Here is a 25,008-nt window from a genome sequence, read left to right on the forward strand (position 1 = left end):
TAGCCACCATCTCTTTTTTGTTGGACCTGATGCCAGTATGGCATTGCGGGGTATCCGACACGCTCAGAGGGGAAAAAAGCTGCACTAGCAAACAGGCGCCTGTGGCGGCCAACATTGCTTAAGAGTAATGAGGAGAGAGAGCGCCATCTACTCACCTGTACAGAGCACGGCCAATTGTGCTCTCTCAGACTCTGGCTGCTGATGGCAAAGCGGCACAGCTCGGGATTCGAAATCATGACCCCCGGTGCATAGTGGCAGCATTAAGCCATTAAGAGCCCTCTTAATGTTTTTACACTCTCAAATTGTATAGTAATTTAGTAAAGATTTTACAATCATTATTTAGATGACAAAATAGTTGATACATACTGGGAAAAAGTCCTGTCTGGATTTACTATGGCCATGTGGGCTCTTCCACATGAGCAATAAGCCACAAGGGGCCATGCAGTACTGTACTGTCTAAATCAGGGCTATGATTTAGCTATATATGTAGCGTAGTCACTCTATATGACGTTATTATTTTTTATCTGTGTAGAAATGCATAGCTGTTCCCGCTTACTGACAGGACGCTAACTCTAAAGGAGAAGTGGCAAGAAGTACAGGGCTAACCTGAGGCTATGTTTTTAGCCTTCGGCTCAAGAAGCTGACTGAGTAGCATTAGCTTAACCTAGCAATCTATAGATATCTGACGCTGTTAGAGGACATCTGAATTAAACGGCGACAAAAAATGGAAGACTTCATTATTCAGCTGATAAATCACACATGTGATTAATAATATTGGCTATAACCGTTTTTCCAGCAGTCAGTGTAGAGTCCGCTAGCTAACGTTGCGCAGGCAGCCAGTTAGCTAACGTCTAACTGACAGCCTGGGTTTAAATCAGTGATGCTTTTATATGGAATTCAGATGTTGTGAGGTGGTGCACGTATATGCTGTATTTTACAACAGGTTCGAGCGCAGCTCAGCCATTAATCATATTTTAGGACTGGAACTAAGCGTTTTCAAAACAAAGCTCCTACAACTTAGCAATAGTTGCTATAAACGAATGCATTAGTGGGCAGAACTTGCTGGACCATAATTTGACCATGTGGTTTTATAGCATTAGGCTTCTTCACTGTGTATTAATCATGGGTGCGGTGCTTGGAAGTGGATGTAAGTGCAGGTACTTTATTGAACGCAAACCTAAACAAAGCAAAACAAGATCCAAAGAAACACAAACTGAAGAAGCTAACAGGTTAGGCTAAGAGGCCAGGCTAACAGGCCAGGCTAACAGGCCATGAACTGGTATGAGACATGTACAAGACCAAACAAAGGAACAAAGGAACTACTTCTAGAAAGACCAACAAGCAACACCTGAGACTAACAAGAGGATAGTGCTACAAAGGAGACACAGGTGGAAACACTAATGACAGGGCGGGGCTAGGGCAGAAAGGAAAAACACAAGGGCAAGACAAAGACACCTGTTACAGTATCAGTGGAGGTTCAAGAGACGCCGATTATTGAGCAAATGGCACGTCTTCAAGTACGGACTTAAAAATGACAAGAATTATTATTATTATTATTATTATTATTATTACTTTTTTTTCTGTATTACCAGTTTTCACCTCCCGCTAAAACCTTACCTTGTGGAGTCCTCGACTGTTGGCAGGCGTTTGTGTGGGCATGCGGTGTGTGAGAGAGTTGTCCACAGCAGGGTGTCATTACGCAGTTAGTGTGCAATGACATGTGGAGCTTACTGGTCTCTTAACCTGACATGAAGGTCAAGGAGGTTGACAGGAGAGTGTATGTGTGTGTATGCTTGTGAATGTGTGTGTGTGTGTGTGTGAGAGAGAGAGAGAAAGAAAGAGAGAGAGAGAGACATCTCAGATGGTGACATCCAACCTGTGATCTACGTGATGGCACTAGTTTCACACTGACACACACACACACACACAGACAGACGCACCACAGGGCATACTCAGAGGACGTTGGCTTTGCTTGGATTTGACCACTGAGGTGACTTAGCCTGCGGCTACTGAGCAACATAAAAAAAAAAAGAGCAGAAAAATGAAACAGAAGGGAAGAAAGAAAGGAAAGCATCAACATTAATCTAGTGTTAACAGATTAAAATAAAATTAATATTTGTATTATTATTATTAATAATAATAATAATAATAATATTATTATTATTATTATTATTATAAACATAACTGTAAAACTCTAGGCTTATTATTGCACACTGCGGCGTATTATGCAGTAAGAACAGGGACCATCTTCCAACCCAGAGCCTAAGTCCATGGCCCAAGGACTGCAATTTCCAGTCCCAGGTCATGCTGCTTTGCCACCAGCAGCCCGAGCCTGGGAGAGCACAATTGCCCAAGCTCTCTCTATAGTGTCAGTGACTTAAGCTTGTTATCGCTGGTTTGCTTTGACCCAGAAGAATCCCATTCGAACCATAGATCATTCGCATCATTTCAAACATCATGGCACTTTACCATACAGGTAAACCTGCAACCAAGAAACCGTTCCCCTACGGCTCCTACCCACCTAGAGAGAGTGAGATAGAGGCCAGTTATGCTCTCTGGGACTCCCAGTCATACTTCTTACACTCAGACTTCAGAGCCAACACCTTTTGGCATGCCCACCTTTAGACACACCTACAACTGCATCCTTCAGAGACTCCAGGGTCTTGAGTGATGTACTCTAAACAGTATGCCACCATAGTATCCCAGAGAGGCTGATGTGTAGTGTTCATCAACTGCGAATATATATTGTATTACATCCTGTACAACTCCGGGCGCTATGGAATTTCTTGATTTCAGTGCTACACAGGAGGACGTCCTTGAAGGCAACCATGGCCTTAAGGCTAGAGAAGTAGGCTTGGGACTGGAAGGTCACTGGTTCAATCCCCTGGACTGGCCTTCTCCTCCCTCAACGTTCATGGCTGAGGTGCCCTTGAGCAAGGCACCTAATCCCCAATTGCTTCCCAGATGTTGAGGAATAGGCTGCCCACTGGTCTCGGTGTAGGTACACTGCCACAGATGGGTTAAATGTGGAGGTTGAATTACGTTGTGCTGCTGTGCTTTCCTTCCCATCATAATTTGACTGTCAGTCCCATATTAATCCAGTTGGCTTTTGGGGTGCAGCTGACAGCCCGCAGGCAACAAGGGGTCCCCGCCAGGATGACTGCTAGAACAGTCATTGTAAAAGCTTTTGCTGATGGAACTTTATTCTTCCACAGATTTTGCCTGAAGTTTGTTGTACGCTGCACTGCAGGAGTTAAATTGCAAAGCTTAAGAACTTTTGATTTATGTGAGCAGCAATGGAAGCTGAGCTCTGGTACTGTAATTTGATGGATGTGTAAATCATTTCTAATACAAGTCTTTATGAAAAGAATTACAACTACTTGTGATAAAGTACTAGACAGCAAGTCTCCCTCATCCACTCCCTCGGCTTCAAACGCTCCATTATCCTTGTGTTTTTTCTTGCCACTGCTGGTTTATATTGCGGCCCTCGGGTCCCGGGCTGACGTGTTCGAGATATGCTGGATTCAAACCTGAATAACTCTACAGCTGATTAAGATATGAATAAGCTTACGGATAATACATACGACAATATGTATTAAGTGTGTCGTAGTTTCCTGTAAAATCCCAGTCCGGATCTACGCTACATCTGCGGTCATCTGCTTTGCCCGGTCATCTACTTCGCCTGTTAAAAGTATATAGAGGACATTGTTCCAAAAATTACATTTCGGATCAGGAACCTTGGAATAATGGTGCTGCTGCCTATAACATTGATGACCTGTTAGACCTACAGGAAACCCAGATATGACCTCCAGAGGACCATCAGGTTGGCCAAAAGCAACTACTGGGACAGAGTGGGGTCTACTACCATAGCTCTGACCTCAGACATATGCTGTTGAACGAATTCAGTTATTTTAAAATTTTAAGCACAACTAATCCCTGTTGAGACGTATTGCCAATAGAATAGGACTAGGGTATGACAGATAAACATGAACCCACTGGCACCATTTGGAACACATAAACTGTTTTCTGTGGAATGATGGTGGTCCAACCAATCCTTTTGAGATGAGTTGGGGAGTTGGAGATGAGGTGGGGTGGTGATGCAATTAAATCCTCATAGAAATGCCCCGAAAAATCGTAGAAAGCCTTCTTCTCTGGACAGTAGAGACAATTACTCCAGCAAAAGCAGGATAAACTCTTAATCCACACAAGGCACCTCATCCTGATGTGGTGCCCAGTCATGTCCTTAGACTAGCCTGTGATTCCCACATTCTTTAAGAGAACCGCCACTGTTCCAGTGCCCAAAAAACCTGCTATCACTTGCATGAATGACTACCACCCTGTGGGGCTGACATAAACAGCCATGAAGTACTGGCTGGTCGAAGCACATTGATCATCTTGCAACAATGGCACCTATCAAGGGGTGGGATCTACATATTAGGCAGCAAGTGAACATTCAGGCCTTGGAATGGAAGCCGGAAAAATGGGCAAACATAAGGATCTGAGCCACTGAGGCCAGACGACTGGGTGAGAGCATTTTCAAAGTGACAGGTCTTACAGGGTCTTTGTGGTATGCATGGAAGGACAACTAAGTCTGCCAAGTTCATCTCAAAGCTCATAGACATAGGTCTAAGCACCCATCTCTGCAACTAGAATCTGAACCTGCAAGCTTGAACTTGAAAAAGCTTCCCCTCCAAATTGACTCTGAGCACAGGGGCTCTTCAGGGATATGTGCTAAGCCCCCTCCTGTACTCCCTGTTTACGCATGACTGTAGCCAAGCACAAATCCAACAGCATCTTCAAGTTTGCTGATGATATGACCATCCTAGGTTTCATCACAATGCTCTGCCTGTCAGAATGGTGCAACGACAGCAATCTCCTTCTCAACATCAGCAAAACAAAGGAGATGATAGAGAATTCCATGTAGCTGCAGAGGTCTATGTTACTCCACTCTCCCTTATACATGAATACAGCTGAAACGGAAAGAGTTCCTTGGTGCACACCTCACCGGTGACCTCGCCTGCTACATTAACACAGCTCTGAGATCTGCCCGTCAAAGCCTCCTGTTCTTCCTGCAAAGGCTCGAGAAGTTTGGCCTGTTTCCTGACATCCGTAGCAACTTATACAGGTACACCACAGAGAGCTTCTTCATAGCCTGCATCACTGTCTGGTATGGCAGCGGCACTACCTGTGACTGAAAGGTCCTTCAGAGAATGGTGAGGACAGCAGAATTCATTATTGCCAGCAAACTCCCAGCCTTACAGGGCATCTATCAGTCTATCAGCCTGAGAAAAACACAAAATCTGAATAGTAGTGACCCAGCACTCAGCCTGCTTACCATACCACCACAGCATTCAGTCTAGAGTGAACAGGCTATGGAACAGTTTCTGCCCACAGACTATCAGGCTACTGAACAAGTCCTGAAACAGTGTATTCCCTTCCCTTGTTGCTATACTTAGTGTAGTATACCACTGTAGAGTAATTACATGATAGTATGGTAGGTTAGCGTAGTGGATAACTACACTACCCTTCTATTTTTTTACCAATTCATCTGATAAACTGAATAATTTCCAGACATTGTGACTGGCACCAACCGACATAGGCTTACCTCTCCTTACCACCCACTCCAATCTCTGCTGCAGTCTGACATGTGCAGCCATCAGGAGTCAAACAGGGATCCATTCTGTCGCCACTCTTCTCATCAGCCTACTTCGTTTCTTCTGTTTCCTACAGACTGCTGACCTGAGATCTGTATTAGAATGTACTGACAACATGAAACAATACATTGTAGAATCTGCAGAAGTCGGTGTAATTTTAGGACCGGATGAGCACGCTCCTGCAGTGCTTTCTCCGCAAACCATGAGTCACCTCAGGCCTCACGACCAGAGCTTTCACAAGGACACTCACACACACTTCACAGCCCTGCGCTTACCTAATGAGAGAGATATGTTCAAGCGTTCATCACATACGTCCTGAAATAGAATAACAGGAAAGGTTTAGATGGCACTCTGGTATACTTTTAAATGGAAGTGCTGCACTATTTTGACTCTCGCTTGTGGGAGAAAGTCATGGTGGCTTCTTAAATACTGGGAAATGTATTGGTGACCTCTTTTTTAAACTTGACATTGGAATGCTAACATGTACGGTGCCTTTTTCAGTCATGTTGTGAACTGCTCTATAGACAACAATGACAAATTTGGCAAACCTTTTCCAATCTGAGGCAGCCCCCCCATTAGAGAAATGAGGAAAAGCTCAAATCTTTCCCTCATAAATGCACTTAAATAGAGGTAAACATATTAGCATTGAAAAATTAGCATTCAAAAGACATACTAATCCATCAAAATAGTACTAAAGTACATGTAACTGTGTAAATCAAACAAATCCCTTTGCACCTCTTAACCAGTACAAAACTCTTCATAGTTACATCCCGCAGAGAACTCTTTATGCTAAGTCTATAGGCTAATGCTAATACTTTTATTACAGTTAAACTTGGAAGCATACACGTATATAAAATGTGCCAAAGTACATTTAACTCAGTAAATGGGAAAAAATCATAATAACATACAAAACTCTTAATAGTTAAAGCCCACAGAGAACTCTTTCTGCTAACTCTATAGGCTAATGCTAATATGTTTTCTACAGCTAGCAATTGAAGCATCTAAACCTGTTAAAACTGTGCTAAATTATATGTAACTGAGTAAATATACAAATCCCAAAGTCAACAAGTCAAAGTCACTTAAGTTAAAGCCTGAAGAGAACTTTTATGCTAATTCTGTAGACTAATGCTAATGCTTTTACTACAATTAGCGGAACTGTGCTAAAGTACATGTAACTGAGTAAACTGAACATATTCCTCCTGACCTCTGAATGCCTACAGAGGCTTTAGCTCTTAATGCTAACTCAGTGGACTAGTGCTAACAGTTTTACTACAGTTAGCATCAGAAACATACAAGTTTATTAAAATAGGATCCCTACTGACCTCTGAAAGTGGACAGAACTCCTAGTAGTTAAAGCCCACAGAGAACTCTTTATGCTAACTCTACAGGCTAATGCTAATACTTTTAGGACAATTAGCATCGGAAACATTTAAGTCTATCAGAATTGTACAAAAGTACATGTAACCTCTGAAGCCTCATATGCCCTCCTAATGCCCACAGAGAACTGTTTATGCTAACTCCATAGGCTAATGCTAATACTTTTACTACCGTTAGCATTTAAAGCTAACAAACATATTGAAACTGTGCTAAAGTGCACATAGCTAAGGCAGCGTAACAAATCTGCACTGACCTCTGAAAGTGGACGACACTCCTAATAGTTATGCTAACTCTGTAGGCTAATGCTAATATGTTTACTACAGTTAGCAATTGAAGCATCTAAACCTATTAAAACTGTGCTAAATTCTATGTAACGGAGTAAATGAAACGAAGTCAACAGCACTTAAGTTAAAGCCTGAAGAGAACTCGTTATGCTAACTCTATAGGCTAATGCTAATACTCCACTACAATTAGCATTCAAAGCTAACAAACATATTGAAACTGTGCTAAAGTGCACATAACTAAGTCAGTGTAACAAATCTTTATTGACCTCTGAAAGTGGACGACACTGCTAATAGTTATAGCCCACAGAGAACTCTTTATGCTAACTCTGTAGGCTAACGCTAACTCCTTTTCTATTAACATTCCTGCCTCCTCCGGCCTGCCGAACGTTCTGTGCCGAAGCATTGGGATGCGAGGCAGCGGAATAGCTGAAAGCTGGCTACGGATCATTGCGGTTGGGCTGCGATAAAAGTGGCAGCCCGAAAGTTTGGAGCGCTGCATGATGCTCTTTGTGGGGCAGCTGCCAAAAGCCTACCTCTAAAGCCTCCCTCAGAGGAAGGAGCGGAGGGAAGAAAAGGGTTTCTGCGAAGGAAAATGTATAAAAAAAAAAAAAGGAGGCAGAGAATGTTACAGAAAGAACTCGACGTATTCCGGGCTTGGCACACATGAGCGCGTTGCCTGATGTGAAAGAATGCGATGGCGTTTGGCTTCTGAAACCCGGCGGAATTAGCGGTTAGGGGGAGCGAAAATAACGATGGTGGGATAAAAAGGGATAGAGAGAGATGGGTGGACAGATAAGGAATGGCCTGTGGTGAGGGATAGAGCGATGGATGACTAAACGGCGAGGGACTGTAGAGAGAGAATGGAGCGATGGATTGTGTGAAAGAGAGAGAGAGAGGGAGCAAGGCCTGTGAACAGAGCGATGGACTTATAGAAAAGCTTGCTGAGAGGCTTGGCTCTCTCAGTGGGCCGTGGACAGAGGGTCACGGAGGGGTCAAGAGCCTACAGCTGGCTCCAACAACTCTGTTAAAGCCGTCTCTACAGCCCACTGATTCAATAGGGCGGCTTGTGCAGGGGCGCTTATGCTGACGCGGGAAAAGAGATTGGGAGAATTTGTTTATGTACTGAGAGGCTAAAGGCTTTCTGAGAGGTGCTGGGCCATGCGAGCCAGTCTACGCTAGGGAGGTATGATATGAATGAAACTCCACACTGCCGCTGCCATCCTTTCACAGCGGAATTGAATTGCGTCCTCCAGGATATTAAAATTAAAAAATATACACTGTTGAATTCTCTCAATGCGGTTCTAGATCGTCTCTGGGCTTCGTTTTTATTGCACTGTATATACGGCACTACAATGGCTCGCTAAGAATCATTCCGGAGTCTTACCGGCAGTCCTCACGTGGTGTCCTCACAGCACAATCTGCGATTAGCAAGCTGAAAAGACAGTAGCCGGATAACATTGCCCCCCACTCGGCTCCTCTGGATTGGCATTCTCCAGTCTCCATAATAATAAGCCGGTGCTTTGCTTTCTGTTCTGTGTTTAGCTCAGCAGTTTGTTTCCTTGGGAGTAGATCATAGAGAGAAGAGATGGTAAAAGCTAGCATCGGCTATCTTTAGCTTTTAGAGCAGATCCCTATTTGGTGATCCTGGCTTTTGCTTTGTCATGTGCCGGGTTTGAGCTCCCCTTAAGGGTCATGAGGCCTGGTTCTCGTAGCAATACGTATTCCCTTACCTAGCAGAGCTTGGAGGTGATGAGCTGCTCTCCAGTATCAGCAACACCATGTTCTTCTGAAGGCATCGTTCGTACACGGGGTTTATGTCAATTTTGAGGTGCAAATATAACAGGTCAAGACTGTGATGTAACAGTTTGGGGGATTTGGATTTGGCCTGTTTTTCAGCTTTGTTTTTATTCTGCTGGACTTTTTTTTGAATGAGGATTAGGGTTGCCACCCTTCCGTCCCGTCGAATACAGAATTGTCCTTTATTTATTTAAATGTTAATCCCATATTTAACTAATTTTGTTCCATATTTCCATAAATATCCGTCCAATACAGACGGGAGTGGGAATAGGCACATCCTTGGCTGGACAGCGTCAGTGGAGATGATTACAAGGCAAATTGTAAAATGGGCAAAGCTTAAAGACTATTGTAGTTGGATTGATTGTTTAGGGTAGTTTGCTGATAATATTCAGTAGAATTAGTCAATATAAAAATGATATAAGGCCATTTAAAGAACAAACCATACTAATGGAATAATACTTAATAAATAAATAAATTAGTTAAGAGAAAATGTCGGGCCCATGGTGGTCATGACCTAGGGGAGCCGTGGTGGGCGTCCCTTATTTTCATTTCTGAAAGGTGGCAACCCTACTGAAGAGTCAATGGTGTTTATGGTGTCATGTGCTAAACTTACATTATTTGAACTATGCCAAGACTCAGAAAGTATCTGCAGCAGAACATGCTATCCATGCTCCTCAAAAGTAACATCTGCATAATTTAAGGTGAAACAGAAAATCTACAGATAGCTGGTGAAGGTTTTCAGAACCTCAGCTCCCTGACTTATGCAGTAAAACATTGAACCTGAAGCCACCCTCTTACCTTATTAATCCAATGCGCTTTCATCCAAGTTCAGGTTTGGACGCCTAGACGTTTCCGTGGGCGTTCTACGGCTGATGGCCAAAGTTGAAAAGATGGAACTCTTGACGGGATGTTCTGCAGTTCCGCTGACTGCTGCAGTACTTTTCTACTGTAAAAGCAGCATTAGTGTAATTAGTCCACCGACAAGAGCCAGACAGGCTGTACAACACGAGTTGCACTGCTGCTTTGGTGCAACCAACAGCTGCGCTCCAAAGCCTAGGCTGCAGCCAAGGTAGGATGGGTCCTTGCTAAGACTGTCCAATGAAAACTCCGTCTAACCAGGCTTCCTCCAAATCGCTACGAATGGAGGCTGCATTTCTAGGCTGTATATGAAGGCTCCTTTACTTCGGAACAACCGGCCGAGAAGTGCAGCCTAGGCTTCGGAACCCAGCGCATGACTGTATAAAGGCACAGATAAGCAATGTCTGTCAAAAGTGAAGCAACCACAGGTCTAGCGCCTCTGCTGGCCGGTTGCAGTATGATGTGTAGCTCCACCCATCCCCATATGGCCCTGGTCTCTACTGCATAGACTCTGGGTTTAAATTTGACAACATGGCGGACTTTTGGCTTCATTTCTATAGAACGAAAGGGAATGGAGCCACAGCAGCCATGTTTTCTACAGTCAACTAGTCTATTTAGCTTTTAATACTAGATATGCTAATATTCTAATATTACATTTGCTTACGGCGTTGCTTAAACTTCGTCCTGGATTAAAGGGCTGCTTAATGTTTCACCATTGATATTTAAATTTAAGGCATTTAGCAGGCGCTCTTATCCAGAGTGACTTCAGAAAGTGCTTCAGAAAATACCCTTAGCTAGTTTGTATAGGCTAGGATCGAAAAGATCCCTCTAAGCTTAGATGCTCCAAAATAACCAACACTACACTTCGGCCAAGTGCTCTCAGAAGAGATGGGCCTTCAGTCTGGGTTTGAAGACAGCGAGCGTTGGACTCTGCCGTTCAGACACCCAGGGGAAGTCCGGTCCACCACTTCAGTGCCAGGACAGAAAAAAGCCTGGATGCTTGTCTTCCGTGGATCTTAAAGGATGGCGGGTCAAGCCGAGCCGTACTTGAAGCTCAAAGGGCTCTTTGTACAGATCTTGGCTTTGTAGGCCAGCATCAGGGTTTTGAATCTGATGCACGCAGCAGCTACAGGAAGCCAGTGAAGAGAGAACGCAGCAGTGGAGTAACATGGCTGAACTTAGATCCAGTTTAGGCTGAGACGTCCCCCTGATTGTGATTGGTCTTAATCACTGCCTCATTTGTTCTGAGACTTCATCCCTAACTGTGATTGGTCCTAATCACCACCTTGTTTCTTCCGAGATCTCCTGCTGATTGTGATTGGTCCTAATCAACCCTGTATTTGTTCTGAGACCTACCCCTGACTTTGATTGGTGCCAATAGCCCACACATTTGTTCTGATACCTACCCCTGACTGTGATTGGTCCATTTGTTCCGAGGCCTGGCCCTGACTGTGATCGGTCCGAGTAGCCCAAAACATTTGTTCTGAGACCTTCCCCTGACTGTGATTGGCCCCTATAGCCCAGACATTCGTTCTGAGACCTTCCCCTGACTGTGATTGGTCCAAATAGCCCACACATTTGTTCTGAGACCTTCCCCTGACTGTGATGGGTCCAAATAGCCCACACATTTGTTCTGAGACCTTCCCCTGACTGTGATGGGTCCAAATAGCCCACACATTTGTTCTGAGACCTTCCCCTGACTATGATTGTCCCCTATAGCCCAGACATTTGTTCTGAGACCTTCCTCTGACTGTGATTGGTCCAAATAGCCCACACATTTGATCTGATACCTACCCCTGACTGTGATTGGTCCAAATAGCCCACACATTTGATCTGATACCTACCCCTGACTGTGATTGGTCCAAATAGCCCACACATTTGATCTGATACCTACCCCTGACTGTGATTGGTCCAAATAGCCCACACATTTGTTCTGAAACCTGACCCTGACTGTGATCGGACCTAATTAACCCTGTATTTGTTTTGAGACCTACCCCTGACTGTGATTGGTCCAAATAGCCCACACATTTGTTCTGAGACCTGCCCCTGACTGTGATTGGTCCAAGTAGCCCACACATTTGTTCTAAAATCTGATCTTTACCACCATTTTGTTTGTTTCGAGACTGATTGCGATTGGTCCTAATCAAACCTGTGTTCATTCAGAGATCTTCCCTTGACTGTGATTGGCCCTAATCACCACTTTGTTTGTGTTGAGACCTCCCCCAGACTTTATTTGGTCCTTGTCAAAATTGTATTTTTTTCAAGACCTCCCCATAACTGTAATTGGTCCTCATTGCCAACCCCATTTCTGTCACTTCCCTTTGACTGCTATTGGTCGTAATCGCACCCACATTTGTTCTAAGACCTCCCCTAGACTGTAATTGGTCACCATTTTCATTTGTTTTGAGACCTCCCCCTGATTGCGATTGGTCCTAATCAACCCTGTGCTCATTCGAAGATTTTCCCTTTGCTGTGATTGGTCCTAATCACTACCTAGTTTGTCCTGAAACCCCTCCAGACTGTAATTTGGTCCTTCTCACTACATCATTTGTTTTGAGACCTCCCCTTGACCACGATTGGTCCATATGTCACATGGCTATCAGTGTAGACTGTCTAGTTTTCGTCATTGAGAACATACTGTACTGTAGGGTTAAATATGAACCAGACTCTTCTCAGCATGTGAGTGAGTTCGGACGTGTGTATGTGTGTGTGTCCAGGGGATTGTGCTGTCCCTGGTGTATCTTGGAGTGTTGGCCTCGTTATTAAAGTCTCCAGGGGGCAAGAAGAGCAACATAACCTAAAATAGCTCACTTCTCATCATCTTTGTCTGTCTCTCTCTCTTTCTCTATGTCTCTCTCTTTCCTTCTGTATCTCTCATCCCATCTTCATCACTGGCCTGGCCAATAAAGATGGCCTGTCTGCCATCTTTATTGGCCTGATCGCTGCCATTTGACTACATTTCAAGGATCCTCGGCACATGACATCGCCGGCGGAGCACTAAGGACTACTTCAGCTGTGTAGAAGGATAGTAACGAGTGTTCTCCCAGAGTTTCAAGGCTCTTGGTCTGGCAGTACAGGTACACGTTACTGCCAAAGCAATTACCCTATACAACTCTAGGCTTATTATTCATTTAGCAATATTCATATGATATTCATGCCATTCGAAAATGTTTCTAACCTGGTTGTCATCCCCTTTAAATCATTCAAATCTGCATGCAGAGTCAAAATCTCCATATGCTGATCAGCATGTGAAATCTAGGCTTTCAGAGTGCTATGGTGTTTCCTATTACTGTGTACAAGAAGATCCATACCGCCTTTATTGTTGGATGCGCTGTATGACATCCCAAACAATCAGCAATAATAATAATAAAAAAAAAAACAATAAAAAGTATATTCCTATTTATGTTTGCTTAAAAAAAATTGTTAGGTCATGTTTGCACTGAAAATTCACAAAATTGTGGTCATTGTGGTCCTACTGACTTGCCGTGACTGTTTCCAGGATAAGCAGCTATCAGCATTAATTTTATATTAATTCATAGTGTGCATGAATGTGCCATGAACATACTTCATACATATGTAGTCGTTATACATATACATGAAGCCATTGTTATTCGTATGGTCATATGTCAGGTACATACACGAGTCAATATACGCATAATAAGCTCCGATTCTGTCTTACTGTTTGTCCTTTAGGTTGTGGAATGATGTCATACATTGTAAAAGAGTGTGTGTGTGAGAGAGAGAGAGACTGAGGATGCTGTGGATTTGTCTGGTGTCAGCGTGCCTCTGGCCTCCATCACCTCGGCCAGCCAATTACAGTGTGAGGAGACCACAGGACTGACCTGATCTCTGTCAGTGTGACAGTAATGAAGCACACATGCCTGCACACACACACATCCTCTCCGATCCAGCCTGATGCACTGGCCTCCTGCAGCCTCTCTCTCGCTCTCTAATTTTCTCATGATGAATATTGAACAAGCTGCTCTCAGAAGAAGATCTCACTTCTCTCTCTCTCTCTCTCTCTCTCTCTCTCTCTCTCTCTCTCTCTCTCTCTCTGGTCTCATTGTCCTTTGACAGTGGTGGACAATGTAGTGGACCACAACAAAAGTCCTCAAAGCATCAAAGTAAACCTGCTGTGAGTTTGTACCGTCATGTTGTGCGGTCCATTCAGGAGGCCAGCCACCTAAGTAGGTAGCATTGTGAGCTAGCTTAGCAACATTCCCGAGCAGCACATGTTCATGCTAACCTAGTTAGCCCAATCCACTATTGATCCACTATTAACTAGCCTGAATTTAACCTGTTAGCTAGATTTAGCCTGTTAGCTGGAGTTATTAGCCCTGTTGGCTTGCGTTTGCCCATTAGCACTGCCTTAGCAAGTTAGCATGCTAGGCTAATGTTGGCGTTATGTTCAAAACGCGTATTCATTTAAAGTACATGTACAAGTACGTTTCCGTACATAGCATCAACTATTCTGCTAGGGTGGGACAACAGACCAAGACATTCAGATACGGGACCAATCAGAATCTCTGTTTTAGCTGGGGGTGGGACAACAGACCAAGGCAATACCAATCAATCACCAGTTCTCTATTAACTAGCCTGAATTTTAGCCTGTTAGCTAGATTTAGCCTGTTAGCTGGAGTTATTAGCCCTGTTGTCTTGCGTTTGCCCATTAGCATATGGGCAGTGGTGGCTCAGCGGTTAGAGCGCCAGGATATTGATAACAGGGTTGTGGGTTCGATTCCCGGGCTCGGCAAGCTGCCACTGTTGGGCCCTTGAGCAAGGCCCTGCCTTAGCAATGCACACACAAATACATTTCATTAGGTTTAAGCTAACATTCTGCTAAAATCTCAGACACACAATCACCCTCCCAAAAATTAGATGTCCAGGATATTGAATATAATTTCTGGGGCCACTATCAATATGAGGGAAACTCCGGATGTCTGGAATGTCATGGGAATGGGAGCAGAATTAGCATTATTAAGAAAGACCTTTATGGCTTCTATGACTTTTAATTACTGTTCATCACTGATATACGCTATGATCTAATAAATATCAAACCAGATGGGATCTTCTCAGAAGGCCTGCATCTCCAGCTTAACATGAAATTGGACGTCTGTTGATATCTCAGAGGGTTGTGAGGTTATTTAAGTTTGAACACAGCCTGCCGACGGCTTCCTTCGGTCTTAAAATGTTAGTCCCTTTTTTCCCACTCACTCAAGTATCTTTGACAGCATAATGGTACGATAATAACCATACCAATAAAAGCCGACAAGGGGACCTCCAGACGGCTGCGGAGACCTAGCAGGCACTTATGTCACTTATTAGGTAGACCTGGCTCTAAGGGCCCACTTAAGGCCCCCGGACGGCTTGAGCCGGCCCCACGTCCACAACGCGACGTGACGTTGGGACTGTGTTTTGTGACATTTATGAACTAATAGAGTTATGTGTTACCTGTGGAGCTCCGCTGCCTCCGTGCCTGCCACTCTCTCCCAGCGCTGCGTTCAGCGATAACTTAAGGCCGGGACTGATTTGCTGCGTGAGATTGATTCTGCGCTGCAGCTCTTTTAACACAGCTGAAGTGTTTCTTCAGGTCTCTGCCTGGGCGAGAAGGAGTCATATGTATTGTCCCAGTCAGGGACAGTTTCTGTCCCTCCTCCAGTCCTAACCAGTAAGAGCGGCCCTCTTGTCCTCTTGCTTGCATAGCACGGACGTATTCTCCCCTCTGGGGTCTGGCATTTATTGCTGTCGACGATTAAAGGCGAGGGGGCGGGGGGGTGGAATAACCCTCAAAGGCTCTTTAGAATATCATGCGTTGGAGTTCAAAGTGTGGACATTGCTGTGGCTATTTCCTCAGCCATTTATTTTGCACGCTAGCTGCAATCTGCATCTGCCCTAATGCCACGGAAGGAAGGCTGGGACAGCACAAAGGAAAAGTAGCAGAAGAAAAATGCTCGTAAATCATGTTTCCCAGAGTGCCCGAAGGCCTGTTTCCGGTGAAGCGCATTTCTATTAAGCCCTAATTAAGCGAGCGCAGTTCCGGGTTTGGTGCTAAACAGCCGCGCCCGCTAGATCAATCCATGCCCCGCGGCTAGCGCAGTTCAAACGCTACAGAGACAGGCCGACGGAGAACAGAGAATAAAAGATGTGTGGGGTGGTGGTGGTGGTGGTGGTGTCAGAGATTAGAGAGAGTGAGAGAGTGAAAGGTGATGTGTTCAAACACGATGGAGAGAATCAAAGAGAGATAAGACGGGGGAAAGTTGATGTGCGCTAGCAGGAAAAAGCAATAGCTAGCTAAAAGCTTGAGCGAGTTAGAGGGTGGAAACGCTGGAAGGGAGTAAATTGAAAAAGAAATGGTCCATAAAGGTGGAGAGATGAGAGCAGGACAGATTTAGTGGGAGAGCCTGAAGGTGTAGCCACGCTTAGATTCCTGGGGAAGTTATATACTGCAGACTTCGGGTTTCAGACACTTTTTGTAGAGGGTGATCATTAAAATGGGGGGACATATTTAACATTTAGCATGTTCTGTCACATTTAGTTATGGGCTTGTCCTTCTCTTTTTATCTCGGAAGAAAATTCATTCTTACCGCGGTTACGGCCTATTTTAGCGATCTTTTGGCGAACCGTCAGCCGTGCACCGTGCAGCTTGATTTAGGGCGTGTGGGTGTGTCTTTGCTATTGTAACGACGGGAAAAGTACGTCTCTTAATGAATCATGGGTGTGTTTTTTTGGGCGTAATGTGCAATAAACCAATCAGCGTGTCATTTGCCGTTCCCTTTAAGAGCCGGGTGCGGTCTGACTTTGGCGGATTGCTATTTCAGTGGTGTAAAGCGTGGGGGGGTGTATGAGCGTTGGGCTGCACGGGCCTGTGTTGACAATTCAGTGCCAAGATAGCAACGAACGCCTGACTGTTGACGTCAGCCTAGGTTGTTTTCAGTCAGTGGATCTCTTGAGTTTTTCATTACCAAGAAAGCAATACACCAGTAATTGACCTAAACCCCCCATATTTCGAGAAATATGGTGAAAATGCAAGATGGCCACACTGCATGTCCTGCATCTTCACCAGCAAGCCTAAACGTCATTTTAATAAGGTATTCAGAAAGAAATGGATGCTGTGCCTTGTTTTCAAAGACAAATTAGACCCATCCGGACATTGGACTTTCATGTTCTTCAGCTATTCTGTAGCAAAATGCTTGAGATGGCTTGAGCCTATCTGATAAGTTGTGGTTAAGTCTTGTAATCAAGTCTTGTAATTAAGCCCTTCGAGCTTCAAGTACGGCTCGGCTCGACCCGCCATCCCTCGAAATCCATGGAAGACGAGCAGCCAGACTTTTTTCTGTCCTGCACCGAAGTGGTGGGACGAACTTCCCCTGGGTGTCCGAACAGCCAAACACTCGCTGTCCTCAAACCCAGACTGAAGACCCTCCTCTTCCGAGAGTACTTGGGTGAATAGCAGAGTGGCGTCCTTACTGACTTGTGTTTAGTAGAGTCTAAACTTTTCATTTTATGCCTTTTCAAACTAGCTGAGGTTTTTCTTGGGTAAACAGTGAAGCACTTTTGTAAGTCACTCTGGATAAGAGCGTCTGCTAAATGCTTTAAATGTAAATGTAAGTGTAATCAAGTGTAATCGGGGCCAAACTTTAAAAATGGTGCATTTTGGATGACTGTACTGACATTTTACTGAATTTTCTACAGTGGTGGTGAGTGGAACCAGAGGCCACAGTGTGTTTATATAGCACAAATTTTGCAATTTAGTTTACTGTCCAAAATGACCATTGAACTTACTTGTGTTTTCTGTATTATTAAATGTAATGTTTATGATAATGCTGCTGCAGTGTATGCCTGTGCATCATCATGTGTTGTCCTTGACTCTTGTGCCTTCACTTGGTTCGAGCGCATCAGCATCATGGTGATCCTGCTCAACTGCGTCACTCTGGGAATGTACCAGCCGTGTGAAAACATCGACTGCACCTCCGACCGCTGCCAGATTCTGCAGGTCAGTACTGCGGCTTGTTTCCCCTCTTTCTCATCACACTTTCAGGCAGGTCGAGTGAAGTGACGGACAGCTTCAGCCGGGAAAGTTCCACAGTGCCACAGTTCCACAGTTGTTGGATCCATATATGGATGCCCACCAGGGTGCCACCTGGGTCAGCGATGGGACCAGGAGTGGTTAAACATGGGCCCCATCTGGGTTGTACACTGTACATGGGGCCTAGATGGGACCCATGTGAGATTAGGGTGGGCTGCATTGATGGGGCCCATTTTGGGAAGCCCAACTAGGTCCCAGTTTCAATACATGGTCAAACTCACTTATAAGCTCATGCCCATCTGGAACCCACCTGGACCCACCTAGACCCACCTAGCCCACGTTCCACCCATATAAGCCCCACATGAACATGTTGGCTGGGCCAGTTCAACCAGTGAGCTAAGCTAAACCATCAAACCTCAAAGAAAAACATGCCCGTGTGGTGCCTGTATGGTTAGCCCAACTGGGAACCAAAATATATGGATATATGGATGCCCACCAGGGTGCCACCTGGGTCAGCAATGGGACCAGGAGTGGTTAAACATGGGCCCCATCTGGGTTGTACACTGTACATGGGGCCTAGATGGAACCCATGTGAGATTAGGCTGGTCTGCACTGATGGGGCCCATTTTGGGAAGCCCAACTAGGTCCCAGTTTCAATACAGTTTCAAAACTCACTCATAAGCTCATGCCCATCTGGAGCCCACCTGGACCCACCTGGACCCACCTAGCCCACGTTACACCCATGTAAGCCCCACATGAGCATATTGGCTGGGCCAGTTCAACCAGTGAGCTAAGCTAAACCATCAAACCTCAAAGAAAAACATAGCCTATGCTAATTAAGAGCCATGCTGGTCAACCAGCTTTCATGAAACGTCTTGAGCTTCGTATCGCTAAAGGAATATCCAGGTCTTTCTCACGGACTCCTGTGAGACCCCCACTCGTGGTCATGGCTCAGACAATAATCTATGTCGGCTAGATATGCATGCAGTCACGCCTTTTATTATCCGGCCATGGGCAATGAACCACTTTCCTTGTTCCTTGGAGAATACGATGACTTGTTGCTTCTTTGTTAAAGTACTCCCATGCTTCCTCTTCTTATTAGGCTTTCACCTTACGTTCGCCCCCCCCCCCCCCCCCCCTCTTCAGAACAGTCGTCTCTTAAACCAGCAGTTGCCTTTAGATGTCTCTTCCGTCTTTCTTCTTTTAACATTCTCTTTATCTCTCTCTCCCTCTCTCCCTCTCTCTCTCTCTGTGGTTAATGAGCTTGCTCTGTGTCTCTATGAGGCTTCAGACAGGCTGTGTAAGTATTGTGTAGACCGAGTGAAGAATGCCCTTTACTAGAATGACAGTTAGTGAAGGAATGTTCCTTAAAACTTCTATAATGATCCCGCACACACACATTTTTACACTAGCCCGACTGTCCGGACCTCTTGGATGTGCTCATTAAGAATGTGTGAGGGAGCGTGTGAGGGAATCTCTTGACAGGTTAGGACATTTATCCATTTTTTTTTGTTAACCCAAACCTGTTGGATGGACGAGCGTCCATAATTGCCCTTTTCCTCAAACAGGACCAAACGAACAGATCACATGCAGATCCAAACATGCTAATATCCACAGCGCTATATTAGCATGCTAAGCCACCAACTGCAGGAAGCATCAACGGGGTCGTTGTGGGCCCAATTTTTTTCTGTTTTATGAGTAATTGTTAATCAGCAAGTTTGCCCTGGTGTTTATATCCAAAGCTATAAGGGTAAGGCCCAGGTCAGGAGCAGTACTGGGCTTTGAGCTGGACCCTTTAGGCCTTGGTGTGATTCATCCTGCATCTAAGCTACTTTTCCCCCTTAGGGTATGTGACTGACCTTCTCTTACCCGTGGCAGAGAGCTGGAGAAGTTTTCCTAGACCAAATATGTCTCAAACTGCCCACTTAATTAACTAATCAAACTACTCTAACTCTGCCCATAACAGTGCCACCCACCATGAGAGTGATAGACCCACTAGTAAGCTGGTCAGTGTCTGTAGGAAACACCATTCCCTGTCAAATTTGCAACCAGAGACTCCGCAGTAGGGGCCAGAGGTGGAGCCAGACTCGCCTGCTCATTTGGTAGACCCGCCCACTTCTTCTAGATCAAACGTCCCTCAGACCACCTTCTTAATTAACTACTCAATGTCCAGTAAGTGGAACGTCTCGACAGTAAAAGTGCAGTTTAAGCTCAGTGCAGTAATTTCCACTACAACTCAGCTACTCCATGTCATTAGCAGAAAGGGAGCAGTGCAGGCCCTGCAGGTGGTGGTCTTTTCCAGCCAAGGCTGTCAATCACTTAATTTCTAGGTGTAATCCCATAGTAGGCCCATTAGTAAGATGGTCAGTGTCTGGAGAAAACACGGACCCCGTGGGTCCATTCCCCTCCACTCTACAAATATAAAGCCAAGGCTGTCCGCCATGTTGTCAAATTTGCAACCGGAGACTCCACAGTAGGATCCAGAGGTGGAGCCAGACTCGCCTGCTCATTTGGTAGACCCACCCACTTCTCCTAGACCAAACAAGTCTCAAACTGCCCACTTAATTAACTAATTAAACTACTCTGACTCTGCCCATAACAGTGCCACCCACCATGAGGGTGGTAGTCCCATTAGTAAGCTGGTCAGTGTCTGGAGAAAACACCATTCCCTAGCCAAGGCTGTCTGCCATGTTATCAAATTTGCAACCGGAGACTCCACAGTAGGATCCAGAGGTGGAGCCAGACTCGCCTGCTCATTTGGTTGACCCACCCACTTTTCCTAGACCAAACACGTCTCAAACTGCCACTTAATTAACTAATCAAACAACTCTAACTCTGCCCATAACAATGCCACCCACCATGAGGGTGGTAGTCCCACCGTGGGGTGAGGGTGGTAGACGCCGTGGGTCCATTCCCTTCCATTCTTTAGAAATGAAGAGGTGGAGCTAGACTCGCCTACTCATTTGGTAGACCCGCCCACTTGTCCTAGAAGTCCCATTAGTAAGTTGGTCAATGACTGGAGAAAACATGGACGCGGTGGTGCCATGCTGTCAAATTTGCAACCAGAGTCTTGGCAGTAGGGACCAGAGGTGGAGCCAGACTCGCCTACTCATTTAGTAGAGCTTCATTGAGCTTACAGTGCAGAAGCAGAGCAGATATTTCCCCTGGATTTCCATTTCTTTTGCAGCCTTACTTTTCCGTGACAGAGGATCAGCCTGTTGCTGTTTGAAGATGGCTGCCGTCGGAGCCTCAATGACATTCGGTTCTCATTGAAAAAGCTGAGAGTTTGTTTGAGCGAGCAAACGTGTTGCAGGTTAAATATAGTATCAGTCTGAGGCAAGGCAACAGACATGAATCAGCCTCCGAGTCTCTCTGATGTTTCTGCATTTTCCCTCTGTTCCTTCCCCCCGCACCTTTGATTCATGAATTGAATGTTAATAGATCTCACTCTCTCTGCTCTCTCCCCGTCTCTCTCTCTCTCTCTCTCTCTCTCGCTCAGTACACTGAACATCAAAAGGGCACCTTGCGTTTCCGGCCGTATTTAACATGGAAGCGTTCGTTCTTTTGTGCTATAAGCGTAATATTATACACAAGTGCGGAACAAAAGCCTGAGCGTCCATTGACTAAGATGAAAGCGATCTCGCGTGTGTAAATATCTATGCCAGTATTAGTATTAAACGCAAGCTTGGGAATGAAGCCAAAGCCCACACACTGTACCCCCTTGTTGTGATGTCAGCACTCATAAGCACTCAAACCTTCCAGCTGTTTGAAAAGCCGGGAGCCCACCTTCACGGCCGTGGTGGTCATTTTGACTGTTTGTTGCCTTATTTATAAAATAACGCAGACAGAAATAGAAAAGTGGACTGGCTGCACCGCTTAAGTGGTTCCCACTTCCAGGCAGTTGCTAGGCTGTTTCTATGTGGTCGCTAGGGAAAAACTATATGTGCTATATGTACCATAACTAGTTAATTGCTAGATGGCTGCTATGATGTTGCCGGGTGGCTGCTGTGATGTGATATAGATGGTTCCTATAGTGTTGCTAGGTTGTCATTAGGGTCTCCCAGGTGGTTGCTAGGGTCTTGCTAGGCGGTTGCTAGCTGTTTGCTATATTGTTGCTAAGTGGTTGCTATAGTATCGCATGTGGTTCTATGGTGTTGCTATATTGTTGCTAGGTTGTCATTGTGGTGTTGCTAGGTGTTTGCTATGGTAGTCTATGCTATGATGTAGCTAAGTGGTTGCTAGTTGGTTGCTAAATTTTTGCTAGGTGGTTTCTATAGTATCCCAAATGGTTGCTATGCTGTTGCTAGTTGGTTGCTATATTATTGCTAAGTGGTTGCTGTGGTATTCCAGGTTGTTGCTCTAGTGTTGCTAAGTGCTTTGCTAGATGGTAGCTAGGGTATTCCAGGTTGTTGCTCTAGTGTTGCTAACTTGCTTTGCTTAATGGTAGCTACGGTAATCTAGGTTGAGATGTGCTTGCCAGGTGCTGGCTGGGGTGTTGCTAGGTGTTATGTTTATGATGTTGCTAAATGGTTGCTATGGTGTCCCAGATGGTTGCTATGGTGTTTCTGGTTCCTCAGACTAAATCAAGGAGCTTATTCAGCTTTTACTGACTGCATTGTTTCATTCCTTTAAACCAAAACCCATTGGTCCATTTTTATCTCGCCTGTTTTCTAAGGTGGAGCCAGGCGTAGCTACGTTGCCAAGGTGATGACAGACGTGCTGGTAGAGCTGGAAAACGAGATATCTGTAATGTAATCGAGCTTTTGCTACAATGTCGGACTGAGAGATGCAGTAATACAGTAAAGTCGGAGATCTGATGACGCTGGGCCTTATTATTTTCTTAGTTTTTACATCCTGAAAGGTCAGAATGACCGTTTCGGTGGTTCGAGTGTTAAACCACCTTCAGGCTAAAAGAGTTTCAGTATTAGCTTCTGACCACAGTTAGAGAAAGAACATTTGGTAGCACTTCATCTGAAGGACACTTACATAGGGACTTTGTGACACATGCAGAAGCACTGAATGATAAAGTGACCCGACTTGTCTGGGGTCAAGCCGAAGCTTTCTCCACAGACCCTTTGCCAGACCAAACACTGGACACCATATTCCTGCATGTATTCGTCTGTATTTTTGTTCATCAGTGGAGGAAATCATGCTACAGACTCAAATGATGCCAATAACAAGAACACGAAGTTAGCAGTTTCCGAGATGCTACCCCCTTCCCTCACTGTCACGGTCATATCAGAATATTATGACCACTCCTGGTTTGGAATGAACGCAGCCCGAGACCTCAGAAAGGGCACAATAATAGGGTACCGGGCAAAGGGTGAGAGCATCTCAGAAAACCATGTGAACAGTGGTCCCCCATGGGCCATTGGTGCCAGAAGGGAACGACGTCAGTGGTTCAGAGCAATAGTGGTATATATCTCCTCTAGCATGCATGTAAGTGTGTGTGTGTGTATGTGTGTGTGTGTGTGTGTGTGTGTTCTGATGCTGTGGTTGCAAGCTAGATGAGTCTGTGCTCTCTGTGCCCCATCTACACACACACACACTGAGCACAATAGGAACGACGTCCTATTTACTTGACAGCAGCTCATGCTCAATTGTAACTGAGAACGGAGCTGTTAGTAAGAAGATGGCAGTGTGTATGTGTGTGTGCGCCTGCGTGTGTGTGTGTGTGTGTGTGTGTACTGACAATACACTCATCTCATCTCTGTAATTATCTCGGCAGGAGCGTAACACAATAAGGAGGTGAAAAGCCCTGGCTGTACAGCAATGCACAGAACAAAGAGACCACCCGTCTCAGACCACCAGCTCACTCTGTCTTTATACCACGATCAGCCATAACATTAATACCACCTCCTTGTTTCTACACTCTTTGTCCATTATATCAGCCCCACTTCCCATATAGGAGCACTTTGGTGGACTGTCGCCCATCTGCTTATCTGCATACTCTGTTATAAGGACCTTTCACCCTGTCCTTTAATGGTCAGGACCCCACAGGCCTGACCACCACAGAGGAGGCGTTATTTGGGTGGTGGGTCATTCATAGCACTGCAAAGTTCTCCTAAAGTTCTCCAAAGTTCTCCATTTCGAGTCGGGTGGCTGATATAATGGACAATGAGTGTAGAAACAAAGAAGTGGTACTAATGTTATGGCTGATTATTATATATATATATATATATATATATATATATATATATATATATATGTATAACATGGAAAAAGAAAAAGCCTTCTGGAGGAAAGTGTTATGGTCAGATGAGGAGTAAAGGTGAGGCGTTCAATCCCAAGAACACTGTAGCGACTGTTAAGCATGGTGGTGGTAGGTTTGTGAGGTACAGGAAGCTCCTGCTCCACGGTGGTGTGTCTGCGTGTGAGCAGCTTTCCTACCCAACGTGCCGTCTGTGCTGATGGAGAGATCAAGCCTTTGCTGATACACTCCCTGTCTGTCTGTCTGTCTCTCTCTCACTCGCAGGCGTTCGATGCTTTCATCTATATTTTCTTTGCGCTGGAGATGGTGGTGAAGATGGTGGCTCTGGGGATCTTTGGCCGTCGCTGTTACCTTGGCGATACCTGGAACAGACTGGACTTTTTCATCGTCATGGCAGGGTAAGGGCTGAGCTCTTCTGAACCTTTCCCCACACCAACATAAAAAAACACATAGGCCTGCACATGGTCCACAATATGTGTATTATTATTGGCCCACCAGTTTGCACCTGTGGTGGAGAAAGGGCGAGACCCCAAAAAGCTGAACATCTCCTCTCCAAATCATTCTTCCAGGCGGGGGAAATCACCATTTTGAGTCTGGTTGTTAAAAGATACCAATAGCAGAGAACAGTGCTCACCTTGAGCTCCACTCAGATGCGCTTAGATAACTTCAGGCCTGAAGTAGCCGCTGACTCATCTACACAGTCCATGAATGTATGCTGTGTGTCCTCGGAAAGCTCTCATGCTGGTAAACAGCGCTCCACTCACAGTTTTACTTAGTGTTTAAATAAATAAATATGAATAT

General features: G+C 45.1%; 1 protein-coding gene across 2 annotated transcripts in view; it reads left to right on the forward strand.

The window, feature by feature from the left end:
• Positions 1-17,856: 17,856 nt before the first annotated feature.
• Positions 17,857-25,008, forward strand: part of cacna1ia (calcium voltage-gated channel subunit alpha1 Ia) — a 129,353-nt gene continuing 122,201 nt past the window's right edge. For both annotated transcript variants that reach the window (XM_072692921.1, XM_072692923.1), the window contains exons 1-2: positions 17,857-17,963; positions 24,472-24,605. In XM_072692921.1, coding sequence (XP_072549022.1) covers positions 17,874-17,963; positions 24,472-24,605 — 224 coding nt within the window. In that variant the 5' untranslated portion in view covers positions 17,857-17,873. The remainder of the gene's footprint in view (positions 17,964-24,471; positions 24,606-25,008) is intronic.

Source organism: Salminus brasiliensis, chromosome 12 (assembly GCF_030463535.1).
Source record: "Salminus brasiliensis chromosome 12, fSalBra1.hap2, whole genome shotgun sequence".
Lineage (NCBI taxonomy): Eukaryota > Metazoa > Chordata > Actinopteri > Characiformes > Bryconidae > Salminus > Salminus brasiliensis.